Source organism: Nymphaea colorata, chromosome 4, assembly GCF_008831285.2.
Source record: "Nymphaea colorata isolate Beijing-Zhang1983 chromosome 4, ASM883128v2, whole genome shotgun sequence".
NCBI lineage: Eukaryota > Viridiplantae > Streptophyta > Magnoliopsida > Nymphaeales > Nymphaeaceae > Nymphaea > Nymphaea colorata.
The window spans coordinates 14883055-14907896 of NC_045141.1; the positions used below are offsets into that span (position 1 = coordinate 14883055).

The 24842-nt window shown below is 37.6% G+C and overlaps 1 protein-coding gene across 1 annotated transcript in view; it reads left to right on the top strand.

Annotated features, from left to right (window-relative positions):
- The first annotated feature begins 1223 nt into the window (after positions 1 to 1223).
- The window catches only part of LOC116252866 (protein NUCLEOLAR FACTOR 1), a 56817-nt gene continuing 33198 nt past the window's right edge, over positions 1224 to 24842 (top strand). Inside the window, exons 1-9 of the mRNA XM_031627471.2 lie at positions 1224 to 1741; positions 3746 to 3856; positions 5049 to 5137; positions 5621 to 5729; positions 8745 to 8889; positions 17778 to 17901; positions 19350 to 19447; positions 19547 to 19678; positions 21878 to 21958. Coding sequence (XP_031483331.1) covers positions 3780 to 3856; positions 5049 to 5137; positions 5621 to 5729; positions 8745 to 8889; positions 17778 to 17901; positions 19350 to 19447; positions 19547 to 19678; positions 21878 to 21958 — 855 coding nt within the window. The 5' untranslated portion in view covers positions 1224 to 1741; positions 3746 to 3779. The remainder of the gene's footprint in view (positions 1742 to 3745; positions 3857 to 5048; positions 5138 to 5620; positions 5730 to 8744; positions 8890 to 17777; positions 17902 to 19349; positions 19448 to 19546; positions 19679 to 21877; positions 21959 to 24842) is intronic.

Genomic DNA, 24842 nt, shown 5'->3' on the forward strand with positions numbered 1-24842 from the left:
CAAATTTGAGTGTGCTCTCTCAAGCGAACTCGCAAAATGAAGCTCTTACTCTAACGAAGTTATGAACCTTTTCAAACTCGCTTCATTTTGGTTTTCAATGCTCAAACGAACGTAACATAGTTCATGTCGTTTTGACTATATCAGCATAGCCCAAAAAACATTCACAAGACAAAACCAGAAGTGACCGCTGACTGAAGAGAGAAACCTCAACCTTATGGCCCTATCAAAAGAAAAACAAATAACTCTATTATTGGTGCACATCGATCAAATAACGAAAAGGTAGTGAAGATCGTGAAAAAGATGGTAAAGATCTTAATGTTCATAGAGAAAAAGGGGATAAGAGAGAGAGAGAGAGCCGATAAAATGAGAATGTATATCAAAATTTGGGGACAATAAGTCCCCTAGATACAAAAATTGGAGACAAGAAGTCCCCTAGTTACAATAACAAACTGCAAGAAAGAAGCAAAAGAGAAATTATACAATACAACTCACAAAAACGCGAAATAAGAGGAGTAGGAAGAGAGAGGAAGGACAGAGCGACACCACCACCCAACCACAGAATGAGGATGCTGCCGCAGCCGAATGACAAAATGAACATCTCTCTGCACAAGCCGAGCGACAGACTCTAACGAAGAGAAGGAGGCCCATTTGCAGTAGTGTCGTCATCGGACACAACTCACAAAAAAACGAAATAAGAGGAGTAAGAAGAGAGAGAGAGAGGTTATGTCTGCAATAGTGTCGTCAAAGGCCCATTTGCTGTTTGGTTCCTTCCTTGAATGTTGCGTGGTCACAAAGGCATCTGGACATGTCCAGATCATTGCATCGGGCACAAACTCTCGGCATCCACCTCCCTCTCAGTTTGGAAGCAACTTTCTTTTCCCATGAAGTAAAGGGATAAGTGTAGGTGAATGAAAACATAATTTTTTTTATTTGTTTTATTAAGAGTGAGCCGATCCATTCATTGTTCAACTAGCAATGAATTTTGAGCCGTTCCTATAATATCATGTAGTTGAATGGCTGTGGGTCAGGGTTAAACTTGCAATGGTTCGAATTTTAAAGGTCAAAAGTAGAACCTTCGTTCAATATTTGTCATGCATAGGATAGTTTTTACCAAGGTAAACTTGTCCGTAAGGGTTCGTTTTCCAGCATATACACTTCATAAGTTCATAAGTGTGTCATAATTTAGCGCAAAGATTACAGGAATTCATCAAACAAAATAGTTCTACGTGCTTCGGAGACCTATCTTTATTTGTAAGGCAGATTCCGGAAATTTTTGACCGTTACCTCCGCCTCTTCCTCTTTCGCGCCGTTCTTCCTCCCTCGCTCTCCTCCTCCCTCCTTTTCTCCTCCTCCCTCCTTCCCTTCTTCCTCCTCCCTCCTTTTCTCGTCCTTCCTCCTTCCCTTCTTCCTTCGCCTCCCTTCTTCCTCCCTCGCCCCCTTCTTCCTCCTCCCCCTTCCCTTCTTCCTCCGCCTCCCTTCTTCCTCCTCCCTCCTTCCCTTCTTCCTCCGCATCCCTTTTTCCTCCCTCGCTCCCTTCTTCCTCCTCCCTCCTTCCCTTTTGTTGTGCATCCAGAACTCCTGAGAACTCCTGCGCAAGAAGCTGCGTCTCCCTCTACCATCCCTCGCTCTCAGACACCATTGCAGCCTTTTGCAGAGCTCATCAAGCGGCACCAGTCGTTGGAGACGCTGTGTAGATTCTGACCTCCGCGACCTTCCATCCTCATAAGGCAGACATCGACAGGTACCAGGAACCCCGTTCTTTCACTTTCTCTCACACACTCTCTCTCTCTCGTTCCCTCTTCTCTGTGCTGCAACTTGAGATTGTATCCTGTTTTGGAGGCTCTTGTTGATGTGGGATACGCGTGCTTGTTCATGGGAGTGTCGGTTCTCTATGTGCATATTTTTCCCATTTGCATGTTACAGGTTCATGCACAGAATGCCTCTTAACTGCTTGTTAAAATGCATCTGCCTTGAAAATTGGTATGAAATTTAACTGTTTGTTAAAATGCATCTGCCTTGAAAATTGGTATGGAAGTAATTTCAGTAACTTATCCCCAACTGGGAATACAATTTCGATGCTCTTGACTCATTAGATTGGGCTAAAACCCCCTTCATAACCACGCGTGCTCGTTCATGGAAGATTTGTAGTGATTTAAGAAACTATATAAAATTATGTAAATCTGAAATTTTTTTTCTTTATTATCAAACTAAGAAATAAATTTCTAGAAGTCTGGAAATATGTTTCTTTATTATCAAACACAGAAATAAATTTCTGGAAATTTATTTTTTAGTCATCACACACACATCAAAATGGGAATTGGAAAGATTTTTTCATTTCTTTTTTCCAAGAAATATATTTTCAGAAATATATTTACAATTCCAGATTTCCAGGCCATGAAACGGGCCCCTAAAACAATTCTAAGAAATATGCTTGCAAGTTACTTATGTAGTGATATCTCTTAATTGTCGATATCTTATATGTGCTTCCAATTGTTATGATATATTGTAGTGTGATGTTCACTGAGTCAGTAGGACTCATTCTTTTGTATTATTTTTTTCAGCTGAGCAAGCTCGTATTTGCGAGCAGGTGGCTAAGCATCAGTTATAGTTGAGCCTTGAGTTCCCAGTGTGATAGGTAGAAGTTAGATTCATCTTTATTGATTATGCATTGCATATCATGTAGAAAGTAGCCATTACACTGATTTTCCAGCTCATATTATCAGTTTTGAATTGAAATTATATTTTAGTAACTGTTAGATTTTGAATTCTATAAGAAAATTACTGTTTTCTCCTCACCTTCTAGAGCAGGGGGTGACACTCACTACTTCGTTTCACCTTGAAGCTTCTGAGAACGTTGACCTCTCTCTCTCTCTTTCTCGCGATTGCAGGCCACCAACTAACAATGGTTGACCAACAGCCTTTGCCTTTCTCTAAGGCTGGGCACTGTGCCTGGCCTCCGCCAGGTACTCGGCCCGACTCGGGCCCGGGCCCGGGCCTGGGCTGACTCTTTATCGGGCTGGCTCGGGTGGGCCTCGTAAGTCCGATTCGGGCCCGATAATTTATTTTTTTTATTTTTTATTAATATATATATATAATATTTTATTATAATTAATTATATTTATGTATTATTTTATATTAAAAATATACTTTAAAATTTAATCGGGCTCGGGCTCAGGTTTTCCGAGTCGGGCTGGCCCGGGCCCGACTCGTTATTGGGCCGGGCTGGCCCGATGCCTAGGCTTACCTTTCTCTATCCCTCTCTCTCTCTCTACCCCCATCGAGGGACTACTGGCTCTCTTGTTTTCTTAATGGGAGAGCGTCTGAAGTTAGCTCTTGCCCCTTTGTTTCTGTTGCTCTATTTCCTGCAAACATGGGCCGGTCGCCAGCAATGGCCGGCCAGCAGTGCTCACCTCTGTCCAGTCCTTTCCTTCTCTTTAAGGTCAACATTTAAAACACATATTTTTGTAAAATCTAAAAATAAATGACGAAGTGAAAGTCACCATGAACGAGAATTGTGTTCTGAATAGTTATTTAATAATATATATTTACATATTAAATGATTTCAAGAAGAATGGTGTCAAAGGTTGTGAGTTTTTGGTTGGTTATGAAATTGACGCTATGGTGTTGATGAAATGCCAAATTGTGGTAACGGCATATATTGTTTCCAAGCATGAGCAATGATGATACACCTTTTATTAAAGTTTAAATTGTGCTAAATTGATCTACCTTTTCATGATTTCTATAGGTAGATTTTGTTCAAAGAGTCATTTATTCGGGAGATGGTTGGTGTAAGGGATTCATCATATGAAGAGTTATTAATCAAGTTGGGTTCAAGTAATAAATCGACTTTAAAGAGGTAATTTTTTGTGTTTGAACTTTTTTTTCTTTGTTTTTTATTCCTTCCATTAATTGTTTACTTTTCCTGTGGAAAAGCATAAATTTGTTTTGCAGTTGGTTTATGAACAAACCATAATTAATCTATGATCATAGTATAGTTTAGTTGTTGTAAAGCTGGAATTATAATGATGAGAAATTTTTCTTCCACTAGAAAATAGACAACTGTCTACAGCGCTTAGATGGAGATAGATATGTTAGAAATGTATATGTAATACTAATGATATGCATGTATATGTACTTAAATTTTTCCATGTACACTTTAGATCATTTATTCCTTCGATGGGCTAGTCGAAGATTACTTATAAGTTATGCAACAAGGAAGATGGTATGGTGAACATATGTATCCTTTTGTATTTGTATCTTCCCTATTGCAGCTTGTGTGATTCTTTTCATTTCGTTCCTTGTTGCTTGACAACCTTTTTTTTTGTGGCCTGCCTTCCATGTTTTATCTCTTAATCTTACTTATTTTCTCTCCTCTTGTCAACATACTTTTTCATCCAGAACAAGCACTTCCAAGACTATGGTTGGTTCCTCTATAGGTATTATTGCAGCTGCAGTGTAGTGGCTGACTGTTGTTGCTTTTGCATTTTTTGTCCTCTTTGCTTACATTTCTTGGTTTCCAGTGAAAAATCAAATTGCTTGTTGGTAGCATAAGCTATGGATCTGTTTCTTGTAACTAAAATGTGACATGGATATTTGCTCTGGCCAAATTGGCTGAAGAATTGGTCTAAGGGACAAATTAAAATGGAATTCTGCTTCTTGACACTAAAAAGTGACATGGATATTTGCTCTGGTCAAATTGGTTTAAGGGATAAAATTCTGCTTCCTGTTACTAAAAAGTGACATGGGTATTTTCTCTAGTCAGATTGGCTGAAGGATTGGTCTAAGGGACAAATTAAAATGGAATTCTGCTTTACAACTTCCCTCCCTGTTGACATTGCTTTGGCAATGTGGGGTGTTTTCTCTTGGTTCTTAGTTATTCCTTTCTCCTAGATGGTTCTGCATAGAATATGATTTCATTAATTTTGTTACCATTCCACAATAATGAATGCTCATTGCTGCTGAGCAAGTTACTCCAAACCCATCTTTCCATGATCTACTTTTGGCTTGAAGGGTCAGTTTATTGTGATAATGCCATTGTGTTTGCATAGGAAAAGGGAAGAACCTGGTGATAACAACATTGGGAATGAAGAGGATGATTGTATGACTTGTGATGTTTCTGAAAAGGATCATGTTGAAGGTGAGGTTCATTTGAAGCTTGGAGTTCATGTGCTGTTGAGGTTTTTATGTAGTTCATGGTTAAACTTCTTCCTGCTATTTGTATAATCTGTTATTTTTTTTTCTTTCTTTATTTCTTTTGGGAACAGCTGATAAAAAATTCCGAAGGGTGCATATTGAGTGCTAAGACATTAATTTTGATAATGGATCACATATATTACTTTTTCTGAGAAGAGTTTAATAAAATTTGGAGATGAAACAACCAAGGAAACTGTTCTGGTTAAGGTTTTTGTTCTTTAAATAATTATGGGAATTGAGCATTAACTGGACTAAAGTTGCATTGGCTTATTAGTTTTTTCTCTTCTGCATACACTCTTTTCCTTTTCCTGTGTTATCGTGGATGTCTACTTGTCTTTGTCGGTAGTTTGAACATGCTCAAGAGGTAAAAATATATGCTTTAGTTTTCTCTACGGACTCATCAATTTCACTTCCATTGATTGTACAGGATCCACATTATCAAGTTATAAAGATATTCAGGAAGATGTCTTGCATATGGAAGGAGAAGATGATCTTGAAGATACACAGACTGATATTGAGTCTGTGGGTGCCAAAAGGTTAGACTAGCGTTGGTTTTGGGTTGTTGTGCCTAGTTATGTTTGTAGCACTTTTTGCATTTGTTTGACTCAGTATTGATTATTAATTTGTTAAACGAAATCGAAATTCTTGATGTTTCCTGGGTTGCTGTTTTATGCTTCTACAGAAGCTAGTCCTTGCCTTTGTATGGTACTTCATCATGTCCTTTGTTTTTGTTCTGTACAACTTTATATACTGCATTCTTTTGCACTGTGTCACATGGTTGTGGGTGCAAGCATCTTTAAAAAAACTTGGGTGCAGGTCCAAATGTGTGTGTGTGTGTCACAGAGAGAGAGAGAGAGAGAGAGGGAGGAAGAGAGAGAGAGAGGTGCGCGTGACTGAAATAAACTGAAGAAGACAGAGAGAGATGGGAGGAAAAGAAAAAGAGAAAGAGAGGGGAAGCAAAAAGGAAAGAAAAAGAGAGGCAGAGAAGAGAAAAAGAGAGAGTGAGAAAAAGAAGAGAGAGAGAGCGAGAGAGAGAGATCAGCAGCATCCAACACATGTTGACGATGCCTGGGTGTGTGTGGAAATTGCATCTGCGCCTAGATGCGGGTGTCGCTTCCTTTATGAAGAATCCGTGTGATATATAGCTTTTTCATATAAAATTTTGTGCAAGAAAATGCACTAGCATATTTTTTTCCATTGTTGAATCAGAACATTTGTGTTCCCCTACCTTCCCCCTCTTCTCGAGGCTTTGCTCCTGGGTTTTATCTTTTTCTATATCAGAGTCCATTCACTATACTTTTGATATCGACTTTGTTTGTTAGTTGCACTTGATCAAGTCTTGCACTGAAATGGGGTGTTATTGCCTACTTACTTTTCAAGAAGAAAAATATATGATCTGTAGTCTTTTGATATTGGACATTGGGTAACATAATCTAAAAATATGCCTTGCCCAAGTTGACATAGTGATGTGGCATGTATTATGGTCAAAGCATGCTTAGTCTGGGTTGATTTTGTCAGAGCCCCTCCTTTCTACCTATTGTTGATTCTTCCCACTGTTCGCCTCCGTGGTTTCTGCTTGGCTGTCTGCATCCATGCTGACATTCATGCAGTTTGATTTATCCCCTCATGTTCTCTCTTGCTGTGGCAGTTGCCTCATCATTTCCCATATTTCCTGTTTGATCTGTCTCTGTGTTGTTCGTCAGATAACGTATTCCTTATAAGCAGTGATCAACTCCATTTTCTATTGTTCCATTGTTCCCATCGTAGACTTGAAACCCAATTTCACTTACTCAACATGCTATTGGTGATTATCGAATACCATCATCACCTCCCTGACTGTCATTTGATCTCATATTTTTCTCACTGTAGTCCATACTCTTGTTTTTATTGCCTTGAAAGGAGATGACTATGGATTGTATTGCTACGTAGAGATGGACTGTGGGGATCCTTCTCAGAATGGCATTCTAAAACTGCTCGCTTTTCTCAGGTCCGATGTTATAGCTAAGTTATTTGACCAAAATAGATATTATGCATCAAGATGGGAGACATAAGAGCATGAGAAAAGAGTGGATGGCTAGGGGGAGGGGAAGAGAGAGAGAGAGAGAGAGAGAGAGAGAGAGAGAGAGAGAGAGAGAAGTTAAATTTGTAAAAAATGTAGGAAAGATATATAAGAAAATAAAGTGTTGTAAAAACAAATAAATTGGTTGGCCCCACAAATTTAAGCCCTTTGTCTGAAATGTTTCCTTTTTGTGTATTTCTATATAATAGAGATTTGGTAGCCAATTCGGAAAGAGGGGAATTAAAACCATTTCTAAATTTTTATCAGGCCCAAATTTAGGTGTTTTGTCGGAAACAGTTTTTGTGGTGCTTTCTGTATAATATAAATTGGACAGATTCATCAACATTTACAATCTTTGACATGACTTGGTGCATAATCCATGATTATTTGCACCTTGTGCTTCAGCCTCCTTAATAACTTCAATAAAAAATTATGCAATGATTCTGCATCCTTCACATGACTAGATGCCATGTTTTCATGTTTCAATTGAACACTTTCCATTTTGAATTATGATCAAGGGAGAAGATTATTCTTTTTATAAGCCAATTAAGTAGAAAGGTTTTATGAAGGCTCTTTCATGCACATTAATCAACCCATTTGGACTTACAAATTTGGCCTATTGCTTTTTCTATTTTACCAAAAGTTTATCTGTTCTTTTCAATTCTTTTGCCAATAGACACTCCCTGAGCTCATATTATTCCTGTTGTCAAGTCCAGGTTTAGTCAAATTGTTCATCTAATTCTATACATTTTAACCTTTGTGATCTCATCTATCAGATAATATATTTACATACACATGCACATGTGCATGTGTATATATGTATATAGTAAGCCTTGGGTGATCCACAGTTCTGGGTGAGGTGCTAATGAGCACATTGAAGATTAAACCATCTGTGTGAAAACAAGTAATTTATGCTGACCCTATAGAATCATGCAATTGGTGTATATCAGTGCTTCATTAGTACAACTTGTCTTTATTTCATTGGGAAAAATCAGGATTGTCGCAAGTAGAATGAACAGTCCTAAGTCCTAACTATTATGCCACAAATTAGTGCAATCTTTGTGTGTGATTCTCTGTTCATGCCCTTCCTGGATGAAAGGAAGGTTTTGAGATGTCTCTGGTACTAGTTTTTACTTTGCTTCTTTCATATTCTATTGTGGAGAACTTTTGCTTAGAGGGTAGTTACTTTCTAAATCTGGAAATTCATGCAACACCTTATTATTATCATGATCTTTTATGATTTGGTAGATTAACTGCCTAACTGTTTGTATGCTCAACTTTTTTTAATTAATTTCCTGGTGAAATGCATTGATGGTAAAGGAAAAAGGACCACATTTCTGAGCTTTGAGCTTAATATATTGCTCCTTTTCTTACTGCAATGCCCATTTCTTACTCATTATTGATTTTTTAATATATGTGTCCTTTTGAACTTTTTTTTTTGTCTTTTTTGCTTTTCATAGTCTGTCTAATCAATGCATAGTGTGATTATCAGTTACTTCAGAAGACACCTGGAATACTCATTGTCGGAGGCAGAGATCAGTAAGATAAAGATGACTAAGTGGAAGTTTCATTGGGCAGTTCCAGCTCTTGACAAGCCATCGTCTAAATGGCTAGGGACTGATCAGTGTTTTCTGAAGGTTCTGCTTGAACAATTCATTGGGTTTTTGATTTTTTCCCCTCTAAATTCAGCTGCGTTTGTTGTATATAGTCATAGATTCCATTGTAAATATTCATGAAACAAACATAAAGAATGGTGCCAGCAACCTGCTGCTATAGCCTAGCCTTAAGTTCATGATGTTGCATTTCTACTTTAGGGCCAAATTTTAGCTCCTAAGCTGACCCAAAAAAACACATGTTCCCTTTCTTCAAAACTTGGCTGCCAGAAGAATTGTAGTAGCATTAATCAACTATTTCTATCAAGTTCTTGCTGCAGTAAATCTTTTGTATGTGTTTTTCATGGTCGTTGAATCAGTTAAGGAAATAGCATTAATCCATCTTAATTTTTCGGTAAAGGTTAAGGATTAATTTTGCTCCACAATTGATGGCCAGGCAACACAGAACCATCTTGGCAGGAAAATTTGTTTCTTTTTAGTGAACTTGATAAAATAATTGCATAAAACACTGAGATATTGAAAGAATATTTGCCCTTTGATGTTTTCCGTACTGGAAAGAATATTTCTGCCTTTTTACATTTCGTGTACCGGCTGACTTACATAGTTCACGACTCGGCGGGGTTTCCATGCTTTAATGATATGTTCTAAGATCTAATAATGTGTCTTTCAGTTTTGTAAATCTGAGTTTATTTGGTAGGACCTGCTATATGTATTAAAGAGAGTTTATTTGCCTCTGGGAAAAATAACTCTTTATTGCCTTTTACGTCTTCCCACCAGTTCATGTTTAGATAGATAAGTAGCCCAGCTTTCATGCTATTTTCTATTTGAGATTGCTCTAGTCCTGTTCACAACAAGAAAAACATAGAAAGGAAGAGAATAAGATCCCAGAAAATGGCATGTCCCAATAATGGAGAATCTTTGCCATCTAGATTTTTCTACACTGTACAAGTGAATTAAGCCCTCCACTACTTTTAGCTGTCCTGGATGGATTGCTGAAGTTCTACAACCAATCTTGTAAAAGCGTATTGTAAGCCTTATTGGTCCAACCAAGAGATAAAATGTATAATGAAATATCATAGCATATCATAACTGTATTGTAAATTTATTTTGTTAATTCAAAAACATGAGAAAAAATAGAAAGAAAAATAAAAAAGAAAAATCAAGAAAAATATGTTTTGTGTAATTATAAATGTTGACATGCTATGCATGTTTGGGTCTGGGTTTGGACCCTATCCAACCTGCAGTCCTGTATATCCTATTTAAGTAACATGTAACCCTAATTTCTGTGTTAATGAGAATTACGCGACCAGCAGCTGGTAAGTGCTGGAATCCTCTCCTAATCGTGCTTTTTTCCTTGTGTTGAGGTTTTTCCACGTTACTTCCTATGTCACATAGGTACGGGTACGGGTACTGGTTCAGACTATTTTCCAAAAACTTGGGTACGGAGGTACAACTATATATATATATATATATATATATATATATATATATATAACATAAAATAAGAATTCAAACAAAATAACACATGTATGATTCAAAATTTATAGTTTCTAAGAAGAAACTATTGAACAAAATATGAAAATGTAGCTCTTTATGTGTTTCTTAAGTGTAAATTGTGTGAAGAACAAAACTGAAATCCTAAATTTTGGATAGGAATGGACTCAGTCAACTTTGGTCGAGTCCTAAATCGGACGGATACGGTCCTAGACACGTTGACCGTATCCGGTACTGTTTGACCAGTACCCCAGAGGTACCCGGGACAGTACCAGTACCGGTGTCGTACCTGACCGGTACAGGTACGTTGCCTTTACAACAGTACCCATGTGACAAAGGTTACATTTGTGTTCTTTGTGCTTTCTCTATTCAACATGGTATCATAGCCAAATTTTTGAGAATCTCTTCATTGTCAACGACCTTCCTTGACGTCGATCGAGCCTTTGGCATTGTTGCTGGCATGAAGTTCTGCACTGCTATCGCTTGTGTGTTGTCCAAACTTTCTGCTACTGCCATTGCTGGTCGGGGGCGAATTACTTATGTTAATTGGAAGAACCGAAGAAGACTAAACCACTTGAGGCTAGCCCAACATGGGATCTGTGGTTTCTTGAGGACAACCAAGTTAAAACCTATATTTTCAAGCAGACATATGGTCTGAGGAAGAAGGATACTCGTGTGTATTAGCTGATGAAAGATGTTTATGTCCTACGACAAGGAGAACTTTCTGTGGCTGACTTTTATCGGCGTTAAAATTCAAATGGGAGGAACTTGATTACTACTCTGATGATACTTGTGTAAATCAGGCCTGATCTTGAGAATACAAATGCTTCAAGAGATACACTCTTGAAGATCCCAACAACTTCAATAGGTAATACACAACCAAACCTCAAACTTGAGGAGAAGATACCAAATCTATTAATCTCAAGAGAAGAATACACTAGAGAGGCCTAAAAGCCTTAACCAAACAAGGGACAACAGTCCCATATATATAGTACAATGAAAGGGAGAGAAGAAGGAGGAGTTGGCTGTTGGGCCAGCTCCAACGGCTAGAAATCTAGCCGTTGGAAGCTGGTCCAACAACTAGTTCCCTTTTACAAAAAAGGAAAAGGTAAAAATAGAAAAAGAAAAGAAATAAAAAATACATAAAAACGAAAAGGAAGCAAATAAAATAAAATACATAACACCTATGCATACATAGATATTCATATATACAAATCATATATGAAACATATGTATACTTACATAATGTCTAATATTTAAATTCTAACAACTTGGAATTGTCCCCAAGACCAGATGCAGTATTGGGCCAAGGAATGGAAGAACAAAGTGTTTATGTTCTTGGCTGGACCAAATGATGATTTCGAAGGCATTAAAAGTCAAATTCTTAATTCAAAAGATATAGTCAGCATTGAGGATGTCTATTCTCACATTGAGGCTGAAGAGCAGTGACGTCTTGTTATGACAGGAAAAATAGGGGCTCGTTCCACATACAGTGAGCGGTCTGTCCTTGTTACCGGAGCTCCTATGGGGGCTACCCGACCCTCTCGAAACCAGATAGGGGAAAACCAACAATCTCTGCCAATCAGATTCGTGTGCTTCGTGCATACCTGAGATGCAAGTTTGAGTTTTCTATTACTGTTTTAATATTGTGCAATGAAGCATCAAAGTTGAAGTTTGATATCACGTTGAAATGAATATGAAGAGATTCTATGACTGAAAAATAGTTAGCTGTTTGTTCTGCTCAAGCCTGCTTGAAGAAGTATATAAAACTATACACGTTTGCTGCTTTGTCTGCTCAAGTTTGCGTGAAGGAGGTCTTGGTTATTTCCTGTAGGATGTTGTTATGCATTGGTGATATACGGAAGGGGGGATTGCATGTGATATAGCTGATTCCTGATTTGCTTATCAGTCCTTTTGCATGACTGATTGATTGCAAATAGGACTGTCTTTTTAGTGTTCTACCTGTTGCACAATTTTTATTGTGGTATTCTTGTTCTTAATTTCTGTTGTAGTTCATTATGGTGACAATGATCATAAAGGAGCTGGAAATCCCTTCTCTTATGGATCTACTGTCAAGTTAGATGGACACAACTATGAATTGTGGTTTAGGTCCTTTATGCAGTCAGTCAAAGGACATCGAAAGAGACACATAATTGAAGAGGATGAACCTATTGACAAGTTAGGGAAGTACATGACCTGGAAAGATGTCGACAACATGGTTATGGCTTGGATTATGAACAACGTCCAACCACAAATTGCTTCTATTATTAATTACTATACTACTGCTAAGGAGATGTGGGAATTCCTTAGGTAGACATATTCACAACACAAAAATGTAAGTAAAATCCTTCAAGTTGAAGAAGAGTTGCACGATCTTCGACAGAGAAATCATGATTTATCACAGTACTTTGCATATCTTAAAACGACCTATGAGAGACTGAGATTCCTGGGCCCTCCGTGCAAATTTTGTTATAAGTTACACTTTGAACCTACTATGATTGCAAAGTTTCTTGCTGGTTTGTCTCTTGAGTATGTCGCGCCGCTGCCAAGGATCAGATGCTCACTGGGAGTGAAATACATGATCTCTCTGATGCATACAAGAGACTTAGTCATCTGGCTATTAGCTTGTTCCAACCAGTTGGTGTGACGTCAACTTCTGCTCTTGCTATAGGAGGTGGTCGTGGTTAGGGCACCACCTACAATGCCAGAGGAAGAGGTATAGGTTGTGGCACTAGTGGTCATGGGAGGTTCAAATGCACCTATTGTGGAAAGATGAAACACTTGGAGGATCGTTGTTGGGATAAACATGGTCGTCCATACACTATATCACAGGGTAGGGAATGGTCACCAAACAGGATAAGAGCCTTACTTATCCTCCTATGGGCTCTGCACAGGTTGCCACTTCCTACTGTGGATGGCCCTTGGTCTAGCACAGTACCAGGTTAGCATTGACAAATCTGAGTCTGAGCAGTTTTTGGCACACAAAGCCTCTCAGGCTTCAACTTCCACAACTTTGATTGATCGAGCCTTCTCAGCGGGTACATCTACGTCTGATTCATGTATCTCTTCGATTATTGACTCAGGAGCATCGAGACATCAGCATCGAGACATCTCTGCAGTAGACCTAGTTCTTTCACTACTTTACATAGATTCTCTCAGTCATGTCATATCAAAATTGCAGATGGTAGAATGTCACCCATATTGGGTTATGGAGATGTGAAACTTTCTCAGTCCATGACCATTCTACATGTTTTATATGCTCGTGAATTTCCATCTCATTTGCTCCCTATCAAACAATTGACTACTAATTTACACTGTCGCGTTATTTTTGACCCTGGTTCATGCTCATTTCCGGACTTACAAACTGGAAAGACGATTGGTGGCAACTATGAGAAAGGAGGCGTCTACATCCTGTCGGCTCCTATTGGTCTTACTGCTACCTCCTCTACATCAGAGCCTACATTCTTCCAGTGGCATCTCAAGCTCGGTCATCCTTGAGGGCCCAATCTCCGTTCTATCCTACCTAATCTCTCAGTGCTAGAGTCTTTTCAATGGGAGACTTGTTAACTTGGGAAGCACACTCGTAGTAGTTTTCCTTTGAGTATCAGTCCATTGAGTCAAGGGTTGTTTGATCTTCTTCATGTTGATGTGTGGGGGCCTAGCAGGGTTGCTAGCCGATCTAAGTTTAGGTATTTTCTAGTTGTTGTTGATGATTACTCTCAAGTTAGTTGGGTATTCCTTTTGAAAGAAAGGTCTGAAGTAGTTTGTATTCTCAAAAACTTGATTATTGAAATAAAAACTCAGTTTGGATATGCGGTTAAGTGTATGCGCATTGATAATGCTCTCGAGTTTAAATCATCTATCTTAATGACCTTTTATGCTGAAAATGGTATCTCTCCTCAATTTACATGCCCTCATACCTCACAACAGAATGGAGTTGCTGAACGAAAACATAAGCAACTTCTAACTGTTGCTCGTACCTTAATGCTTCATAATCATGTACCTGTATACTTGTGAGGTGATGCCATACTCATGGCTTGTTACCTGACCAATCGTTTACCGTCATCTTTCATTGAGAACAAAGTACCGATCAAACTTGTTTATCCCAATCGAAGTTTATTTCTTGTTGCACCTAAAGTTTTTGGTTGTACCTGTTTGTTCACATTCTTGAGCCTAGAACGTGATAAACTTTCTGCTCAAGCTATTAAGTTTGCGTTCGTTGGCTATCCTCGAAACCAAAATGGGTACAAGTGCTTTGACCTGGTAACTCAAAAAGAGTATATCAATGTGGATGTCACTTTCTTCAAGTCTCAGTCCTACTTTAGTCTTACTTCTGTGTCATCTGAGATGCTATGTCCTATTCCTCTACATATTCCTCTACCTATTCATCTTGTCTCGTTGCAATCTTTTCCCTCTCCTACTTCGACTATGAATAGGTTTCAGGACCCTCCATTGGTCTACACTCGTCGACAGGATCCCTCGCATGGTCGACCATCAAAATCTTATAAGGATGTGAGCTCCATTGAAGTAAGTATACCTCCCGCAAAGGCAAGAGATAGTGTACCATGCATCCTATCTCACACTTTGTTTCCACTGACCATCTTGATGACAACTTACAACAGTTTCTTAAGGTTATGTCAGTCCATACTACCAACTGGTCATCAACAGATATTACTATACTGTAAATGATAGAAAACTATGTGTAGAATCAAAATCAAGAAAGGAACACGATGTAACGTGGAAAACCCCTCAACAAGAGGGAAAAAACCACGGGTGAGGAGGACTGGTGCCCACTAGATACCAGCCTCTCTCTCTCTTAGAATATTTTTCACACACCGAAATTAGGGTTTACACAGGTTAAGTAGGGCCATAACAGTAACACACTGGATCGGGTCCAGATCCAGACCCGGATAGGTGACCCAAATACAACATATGTCAACACTATGCAAGATCAGATGGATGCTCTCGTACAGCGTGGTACTTGGGAATTGGTTGATCCACCTGAAAATTGTGATATTGTTGGCTCCAAATGGGTAGTTACAGTCAAGTACCATTCAGATGGGTCTGTAGGGAGATATAAGGCTCAATTAGTGGCTAAGGGTTACACTCAGACATGCGGGCTTGTCTTTTTTGAAACGTTTTCTCCTGTGGCCAGGTTGTGTACTATTCGACTCATTATTTTTTTTTGCGGTACACTCTTTTTTGAGTCGTTTTCCGCTTCAATGTTGAAGTACCAAAGATCATTATCATCAGATATTGTGATTGGTGACGCTGGTTCTTCCTCAATCCCTGATTTCAGCACATCAAAGTTTTCCAAGCTGATACAATCAAATTGAGATGTCTTCTTTCTTGCTGATGTTTCTTATAATCACCTATGTTAAATAAGAGAAAGTTTGTTACTATATAAATATATTAATATTATAATGTAAAGCAAACATATGCTACAAAAAATGAAAATCTACAATACACTTAATGAAAAACAGTCAAAATCTGTGAATCTATGGTCAAAAAGAGGGATTTCATGCCATACGAAGAAGAACTTGGAAAAATCCCTTTTCTCCCAATGAGAATTGGCCACCCATGCACAAATCTATGGTTAAATTGACGATTTCATTGCCAACAACGAGGATTCCCCTCCAAATCAGCACAATCTTCCCTCCTCGAACTCTAGGGTAAGTTTAGAAATGAGGAGGGGGCTGGTTTTAAAATAAAGTTTGTAAATATGAATTAGACCCGATTACGATATGGGGCATGTATCGTGTGATGCAGGTACGAAGCTACACCTGTTTACGATACAAGTTTTTTGCGATTAGTCATGACCTTTCAAGAAAGTCCTCACCTTTCAAGAAATTAGTCCTGACCTTTCCATAACCTTTCCATTAGCAACAATGACATACAATTTGTTGTATAGTCAGTACTCATGGCGTTGGTTGATGGTTGGCACTCATTTTGATGGTGAATGGTATACAATTTGTTTGATGATCAGCACTAATGACATACAATTCCAATGCGATCTTGATGTAGCGATATCGCGTTTGAAAACGTGATGGTACATATTGTATGATATAACCCTGTATTGTACAATATACACAAATTCCACCAATGAACTTGGAAAGATCAAATATGTTTCAAAAGCGAATGATCGCAAGTCATAGTATTACATTTCCCTGAGTAAAGAGAAGAATGTGAAAGCACACAGAGGAATGGATATCTAGTTTCCTCTATTCATGTTGGTCTGCATGTTTGGAGTTAGGAAGAGGCCACAATCTCCTTGTACATTCCTTCTCTGCCCTCTTCTTCCTTGAAGATCATGCCCCGTGGTCTTTTTCTTGCACAATCCTTGCAGGAAGAGCATTATTTGCATTTGTTTGCGTTTTGCGGTATCATCACTGATATTCTTTACACTAAGCTCACATTGCAGTAGGTTAGCACATAGAACTTCAAACACGCAGAGATTCATGATATGTTTCCAGAGTTTTTTTTTTGGGAGGGGACCGGTTATAGTTTTCCATATGCATTAGGCGAGGAAGCACTTGGAAACATGATTGGTATCCACTGTAACAAATGTCACATATTAATTGAAAAAGATTCGATAAATACAGTAAAAATGAGTCAGCTATATAAAACGGCAATAAGATGCATTTTTTTCTAAATCGCTAGAATATCAAAAATATGAACAAAATGTGTATTATATGATTTTTTCCGTTTTTTTTATTAATTTATATTATATTTTTTTTTATATAATTTCAGGTTTTTTCAAAATTTTTAATTTTTTTTAAAATTTGCTGAGATTTTCCTAAGATACACAACTTTGCCGTATTGTACCCAATAAATTCCTCACTATATAATACCTATAAACGATATATGTGATAGTGTTGGTAACTATGTAATGAGAAAAAAGATTCTCTACTTGTATAGACCAAAAAATGTTTATGATAGTTAATGGTAGTATATGGTCATTTTCAAGAAATTGTGCTTTTGAAGATACAAGTGAAATTTTGTGACCTAGAAGATATCATATCCTAGACCTGGAGGCTTTGTACTGTTTTTCTATCATCATGGCTACAGATGACATCCTTTATCCATCATGAATTTGGATGATATCATGCCAATTTTGTGATTGCTCATTATTTTTTAACTTTTATACACTGTCATGTTGATTCTTTCTATTCTTCACCTCTGTTTTGATTACATGCATATTCATGCACAACATATGTAAGGGTGCAGGTTTCATTTTGGAAAAATCCAGTTGTTGCCTGGAGAACTTGTAATGGAAATGATTTTAGTGGGAATTACCATGTCCTTTATAATGAATGATGGACTTCCAGATGTGAAGTTTTGATTGATCAAGTTTGTGGCTTTGGTTTCTGTTGGTTAACTTCGTTAACAAAATTTGAATGTCCAATTATACATTGTAGGTGGATGATGGAAATGTTGCCCATGGCCTTAAGCCCCAGTTGTATAGACATTGGCAAGAGATGTGCAATGGGTCTGCCTCTGTTGACTTTCATTCCTCTAGACAATGGAGATTCTTTCTGCTCTGTAAGTTTTTACATAAAAATAAAGTTGATCTTGAGTTTCTTGGGATTTATATTATTCAGTTTAATTTATTTCCACCGGTGTGTTTTTCTTGTTCGCTGTGAAGCTATTTAGGGGTTCTGTCTTTGTTTATGTACTTTTGTTTCTCTATTCAAAATTTTGATTGTACCGTCACATGCGTGCCCTGATATTTTTTTGCCTGTCATGCTGAGGTGAAATATTTGCAAGCTGATCTCTACTGGCAGCAGCGGCTTCCTTTGTCTCTAAAGCAGGACAATGTTCTAGTGATTTTTTAAAAGTGATGCTAGAATCATGAAATGTGTGACTAGATCTGAAGGCCAATCAGGTTTACGTTATTTGTTCATGACCATGACATTTGGCAACGGAGTTTTTTTTTTTTTTCATTTTCTATTTTTTATTTGTTGCAAATCTACTCATCTTTTAATTTTTGTGTTATTAGTTTTTCACTTATTTTATTTTTTCTCATTTTTAAATTTTTAAATTTTTTAAAAAATTTACCATATTTTCCCCCTTTTTAACCATTTTTTTCAAGCTCGCCGTATTATACCATAGAAAGCCTCTCTGTTTAAAACTCCAAGATGTTATTTGTGACTACGACATAGCTTATGAAATAGGAAATGGTTTTGGAGGATAATCCTGGCCAATCTTTTTTGCTGCACAACTTTTTTTTCTTGATGTCCAGTTGAAAAAGTAACAGCTAGAAAGTGCATGGTCCACTATTACTGGAAAATTTATCGACAGTGTATAAAGCTATGGGAGGGAAAAAAGTTACCTAGAAAGTCGTCAAGCAGCTAAAGCGCAATCTTATTGAAAAGTTTTTTTTAAGCAAAGAAATCTTCTGCTTTTAACTACACAGCATGATAAAGTGGAAACATTTGTTGACAAACGTTTTGTAAGTTCAAAATTTTGCTTGCAATTGTAAAGCCGCTAAATGTGCAGAACCTTTTAAACATTCATCAGGTGACAAGACTACCTTTTGAGTGGTCTTTTCAGTTATCATTAGCATCTTGAAGGCATATCTTTATTCTTTTGCTGATCCATGGAGTTTAGATACTATACATTAGGTATAATTATTCCTTTTTCAGTGTTTCCTTTGGCTCGTTTGGTTCAGCATGTGTTCAGCTAGTCTTCGGTTGATTATTATCATTTTTATAAGCACCATTGATGTACTGTTTCCTGAAAGAAAGTAGATTGATGTGTTATCACTTGCATGATAAGGACCTTTTTGCTCCATAGATGGTCACTTTACTCCTAGTAACTTCCTTTGGGAATTTTAGAAGCGAGTCTTGTCATGAATGTTCCCCTGAGAGCCTTAAGAAAGAGGCTCTGATAGTACATATTTCTGTCAGTGTTTATTTATTGTCTTGGTTTCAACAAATTCGTGATGAATGCTTCACTCTATGACAACTTATGCAGACATTTACATGTAGGTAGTGGATATCGTGATATTTTGCATCCTGACAAGAAGCCTTTCTATCTTAAAGGGAAAGAGGACTCAGATATCATGGATGCATATTTAATGCACTCTGTATGCACCGATTTATTGCTTATTTTTCTTTTCTTTCTCCATCTCCAACATGCCTAAGTTTTTTTTATTAGGATTATCAAAAGATACTTTTCTGTATAGTTAAATCATACCTTCAGGACGAGAGATCTTGTTACCAAGGATAATGCAAAACTTGCAAAGCTATCAGAGAACAATGGCGACACAGCTGCCATTAGTGCTGGGCTACTGGATCATGGATTCACGCGTCCTAAGGTGTGATGCTTTCCCCTGTTATCAGTAAATTTGTTCAATTTTTAGCTCGAGTGCTCAACTTAGTTGTGTTTGACACAACATGGCAGTTTTTCATTTCCTTATCCTTCAATAATTATATGGTGTAACCTTCTTGTATGTCTAAAATGAGATTATGGTGCTTTAGCAACTTTCACTGTCCTTCTTGGTGCATTTGAAATGTTAGATCTTGATACATAGTTTTGGCATGTCCATTTCTGTTGTAACTTGCATGTATGTGGGCACATTTATAACTCTTTGGACGTGAGATTCAGAAAGCAGAAGGCATACTCATGAGGCTGCTTTTCTTTTACTCCTTCAAGATGACATTATTTTTTGTTGAGATTGAGCACCACTATGTTGCTAATAGGGCTTTGTCAGCTTGTTGAGCTACAAATGATCCAGTCTACTGTATCAGTTTCATATCTTATTCCATATGTATCCCATCTAGAAGAAAGAGCCCATGGTTGTGGTAATTCTTTTTGTCCATTGAGGAATCATAAATAGAAGTATGCAAGAGAAAGTTGTAAAAGCAAGAACATGCTTCATTGCAATAGACCCGTCAGTGAACAATAGATGTCTGAACGTCTGAATGCAAGAATTTTTATGGTGTTTACAACATTTAAAAAAAAACATACATCGTTCATACTTAGGATCCTTAGGAAGCCGGGAAAGCAAAGTTGAGTAGGGTTAGTGTCTTGGCAGCCAAAACAATGGGTTCTCCTAGGACCTCCTATATTGTGCTATGTATTGAAGCAAAACGACACCTATATTTGGGGACACAAACGAAAATTTCTTTTAATGCTAAACAACGTATACAATAAACATGTATGTTGTTTTTTGTTTTTTATGTTGCATCTTGCATGTCATTTCTGTTTCTCACTATTTAACATGCTCCTTCTATTGAATGTTTGCTTTTTTTTCTCCTTTACATGCTTTATTTTTTTTTTGTGTTATGTGCTTTCATTTGATCTTTGATGTGTTTTCCCCCTATTTTTCCCTTGTAATGTCCCGTTTGATCCTCATCAACCTACAAAAGCAATCAAACTGGACACTATATATAAACTCTTAAACATTGACTACTTACATTTCATTTTATCATTGCGCAGGATTACATGCAGTGTGTAAACTATGTGGCTTACTTGATCCATATATATATGTATGTATGTATGTATGTATGTATATATAGAGAGGTAAGTCCTGACAACCATATCTTGGGACAACTGAGAGTTTGAGAATTCCTCTCTCTTATTAAATGCTCAACGATGAATATAATGATCAGAAACATAAAAAAAATCATAGTAGGATGGGATTTGTTAGGCAATGTTATAAAAAGCATATCATAAGGTCTATTGGTCCGGCCTATAGACACAATGTATCGTAAAGTATCGTATTGTACGTGTATCATAAACTTATTTTTTAATCCAAAAAAATAGAAAAAAAAAGAAAAATCAGAAAAATCAAGAACAATAAAAAATATGTTTTTTATTAAAAAAATATGTTATACATAAAGCGTGCTTATTATAGGTTTGAAGTTACTTCACAAACATTAATAAGTCATAATATCATATAGTAACACAACATGATCTATGACATCAAGAAACATACTTTAACTTTATGATGTGATCTACATAAACGCGTCAGTTGTTGTGCACCCACCCTTGCACCCACGTCGATTTGGGTGTGTACCACTTTTGGCGCACCCCTGTGACTTAGCTTTTTAGAGAGAACTCTACGTTAAAAAGCTGTGTTCCACCCCCTTTCTTTAGCCAATGCAATGGGAGACAAGTTGCATTCTCGATATAACATCTTTAATCATGGTTTTGCCTGTAATTAGGCAAAGCGTTTGTCACTGAGTAGAACTGTCAGATTTGACATCTTGAAGCTTATGAAGGAGCTGTTTCCTGTTGCTCTTCTGGTTTCGAGTTACCTTGGTGAATGTTTGTGGCAAGGAGACAAATATAGTTATTATTTTCATGTTATTTGTATGCAAACACTTAACCATGATGTGAATCATTTTTTCCTGTAGGGGAAAAAAGAAATAGGCTTAGTAGGACTCGGACCGAGTTTTTCTTGGTTATTGTTTTTATATGTATGTTTTTCTTTGATTCGCTCTTACGGGAGGCAATGCCTCACCTTGGATGCATGTTTTCACCTTTTTAACGAAATATTTTATGTGCCCAGGTCCTGATCTTATTGCCATTAAGAAGCATTGCACTGCGTGTTGTCAAGCGGTTGATTGAGTTGATACCTCCATCACTGAGAGTACGATTTGCCATGCATCAATGAACCCCATACTTCTCTGATCGTTTTAAAGTTCTTCTCTTCAATATCTTTTTTTTTTTATCTGTGATAATGCAATCTTTAATGCATATGATTATGCTGAAACTCTGTACTTGATGTTGTCTATTTGTACCTAAGTTTATAGTTCCTAATGTTCCTTGTAGTACTGTGATGGTGGTGTTTGTTAACTTTTAGTGCTATTGATGCCTGTGTAAGGAGTTGAGAAGTGGGAAAAATCGGAGAGAGAGAGGGAGAGGGGAAGAACGAAGGTTTCAGTTTCCAAATCGTCCCAATGATTTTATTTTTAATAAATTTGTGAAAGGTTTGAAATGCAATTGTCAACCTACAATTTCGCCTGTGTCTCTCTACTTTTCTTCTACTATGATGTTCTTTTGTACTCTTGTCTTTGTGGTTCTTATGATATTTTGGATTCATTTGTATCTTTAACTGCCAGGCTTTTCAGTTATCACCTAAATATGTTATTCTGTTTGTAATTTATATATATATATATATGTGTGTGTGTGTGTGTGTGTGTGTGGGTGGGCGTAACTTCGCACTCAAGTTTTTTGAAAATGATCCATACTTGCACCCGTACCCGTACCCATGTGACATAGGTCCAAATAGCATATTAAAACTCCACAAATAGAACAGCTAATCCACCCGAGATACAAGTTGTGCAGCAAATTAGGGTCTACAAAATACCACGACTAATGAGGCAGATGATAAATTCCAGCACTTTAGAGTCACAAAAGCTCCACGAACTGAGAGACAACAATAAGATCATGCAGCAATGCAGACTGCATCTACAAAATTTCAGTTTAAATAAATGTACATATCTAATCAACCCTGACACGTCAGATCTGAAACCTCGATTTTGGTCCTAAAAGAAAAAAAAAATGATCTCTCCACAACAACTCTAGCAGCTTCTTCCTCGACGACACCAAGGACTTATTACTCCACTGACAAATGTGTTGATTGCTTGATAACGTACAAAAGACAAACTCCAACATCTAGTATAATCAACGATGACAGTTACAATGGTATGCCTTCAACATCTACCATGGAAAACAAGATGGAAGTCTCCAACATTGACCACATGAACAACGATGAAATCTGATCGCCTAAGGTTATCCTACCATCAGCAATCAGATCTCTGATCACACGACCCAATTACAAATTTCTTCAGCCGAAGAGAGGAGGAACTAACTACTAGAGAAGAGAAGAAAGAAGAGAGGAGAACAAACAAGTCTGGCGTCCGACTGTCCAAGGAACTGGTGACTTTGATACCATGTTGCAATTGTTTGGGAAGAAGAAAATCACCCATTAGATTAACCCTAACCTCTCTTAAATAGAGATTAAAGGGCAGTATAAAGATTACATCTAAGTCCACAAAGTAAATAAAAATTATTTATTAGTACACTTAAAGACATTAAAATTCTAATCACCACCCTACATAATTGTTAATTGTTTGTTGCAATAATTCTCTCATAAGAGATGTTACAGTCCCCAACGGCTATGTTTCTAGCTGTTGGGTCCTCCAACAGTTCCTCACCTTCTTATCTATAGTCTCTTGTAATGTAATTTCTTGTTTGAGGCTGTTTTACAACCTTGTTCATTCTTTAATGGTGACTCCCTTTCATTCCCTTTGTGGATTGTTTCAGTAGGCCTCAGTACCTTGTATGCGAGCTTGTTGTTGTAAACTTGTGACACCCCATTTTAAGAGTTTAGTCTTGTATTGAAGATTTTGAGAAATCTTCAAGGCCTTATAAAGTGAATTTTTTAAATAATTGGTTGTCTTGATTCATAGTCTTTTCCAGGCTGGAACTGAACCTACTAGGTGATGGATTGGGGTCCACCAGCTGGGTCGTTACAGTGGCACCAAAGCCAGTTCAACACTTGGACCTGTGGTCCCACACACACGGGCATGTGTGCCTTAAAGGGGGTAGATTGTAACACTCCACTTTCAAAGTTTAGTTCTGTATTAAATATTATGAGGAGTCTTCAAGGGCTTATTAATGGGGTTTTAAGTGATTGGTTCTCCTAGTTCCTAGCCTTTTTCCGGCTGGAACTTAACTAGTAGGAGGCAGATTGAGATCTGACTGCCAGCTCATTATAGTTGCTATTGTGTTGATAGTAGAGTTTGGAGGGCCTTGGTGCCTGTTATTGTTGGGCCCTGATGCCTTTTTGAGTTGCTTGCTGTTGTATGGACAACAGTTTTATAGTGCCTTAGTGTATTGTTTTTGTTATTACTGCATTGGTAGCAAGATTTGGTGCCTTAGTGCACGGCTTTTCTCCTTGCTAAAGAAGTTTGGGTGTTGCACCCTATTGAAAGAGCTTTGAAGATCTTGTTTCCTAATAGGTTACAGGAAAGAACAAAGAATTAGAGGGAAAAAAAAAAAAACTCCGAAAGTGATATCAGGTCTTTGGAGGCACACCTTTTAGATAAACATGCAGACCGAGGATTAGATTTGCTCTGGTACCATGCTAGAATTCTCCAAAATCTGTTCACATCCGAAAAGGATAAAAAAAGGAAGAAAAACATGCTCAAACAGGGGCATTGTTGGTACGTTTTGAAATTTTTTAAAACTTTAAACTGCATGTGCTCCATTTCATTTTTAAAATGGGTAGTTGTGTAATGAAAAAGTTTTAGCAGGACAGTTTTGGACTCTTTTCTTCTTTTTAATGGCAAAAACTGAAAAGGAAAAGAGGATTAGGGATTTTAAGCCCTTTTTCCCTCCATGAAAGGGTTTGGGGCTTGGGCATTGCTGACGTGAGGAAGAAGAAGGCCTGCAGTCCAGCAGTTGGCCTTGGGGGCTTGGGCATTCCTTCACTCCCACCTGCTGTCCTATCTTTTAAGTTTTAACTA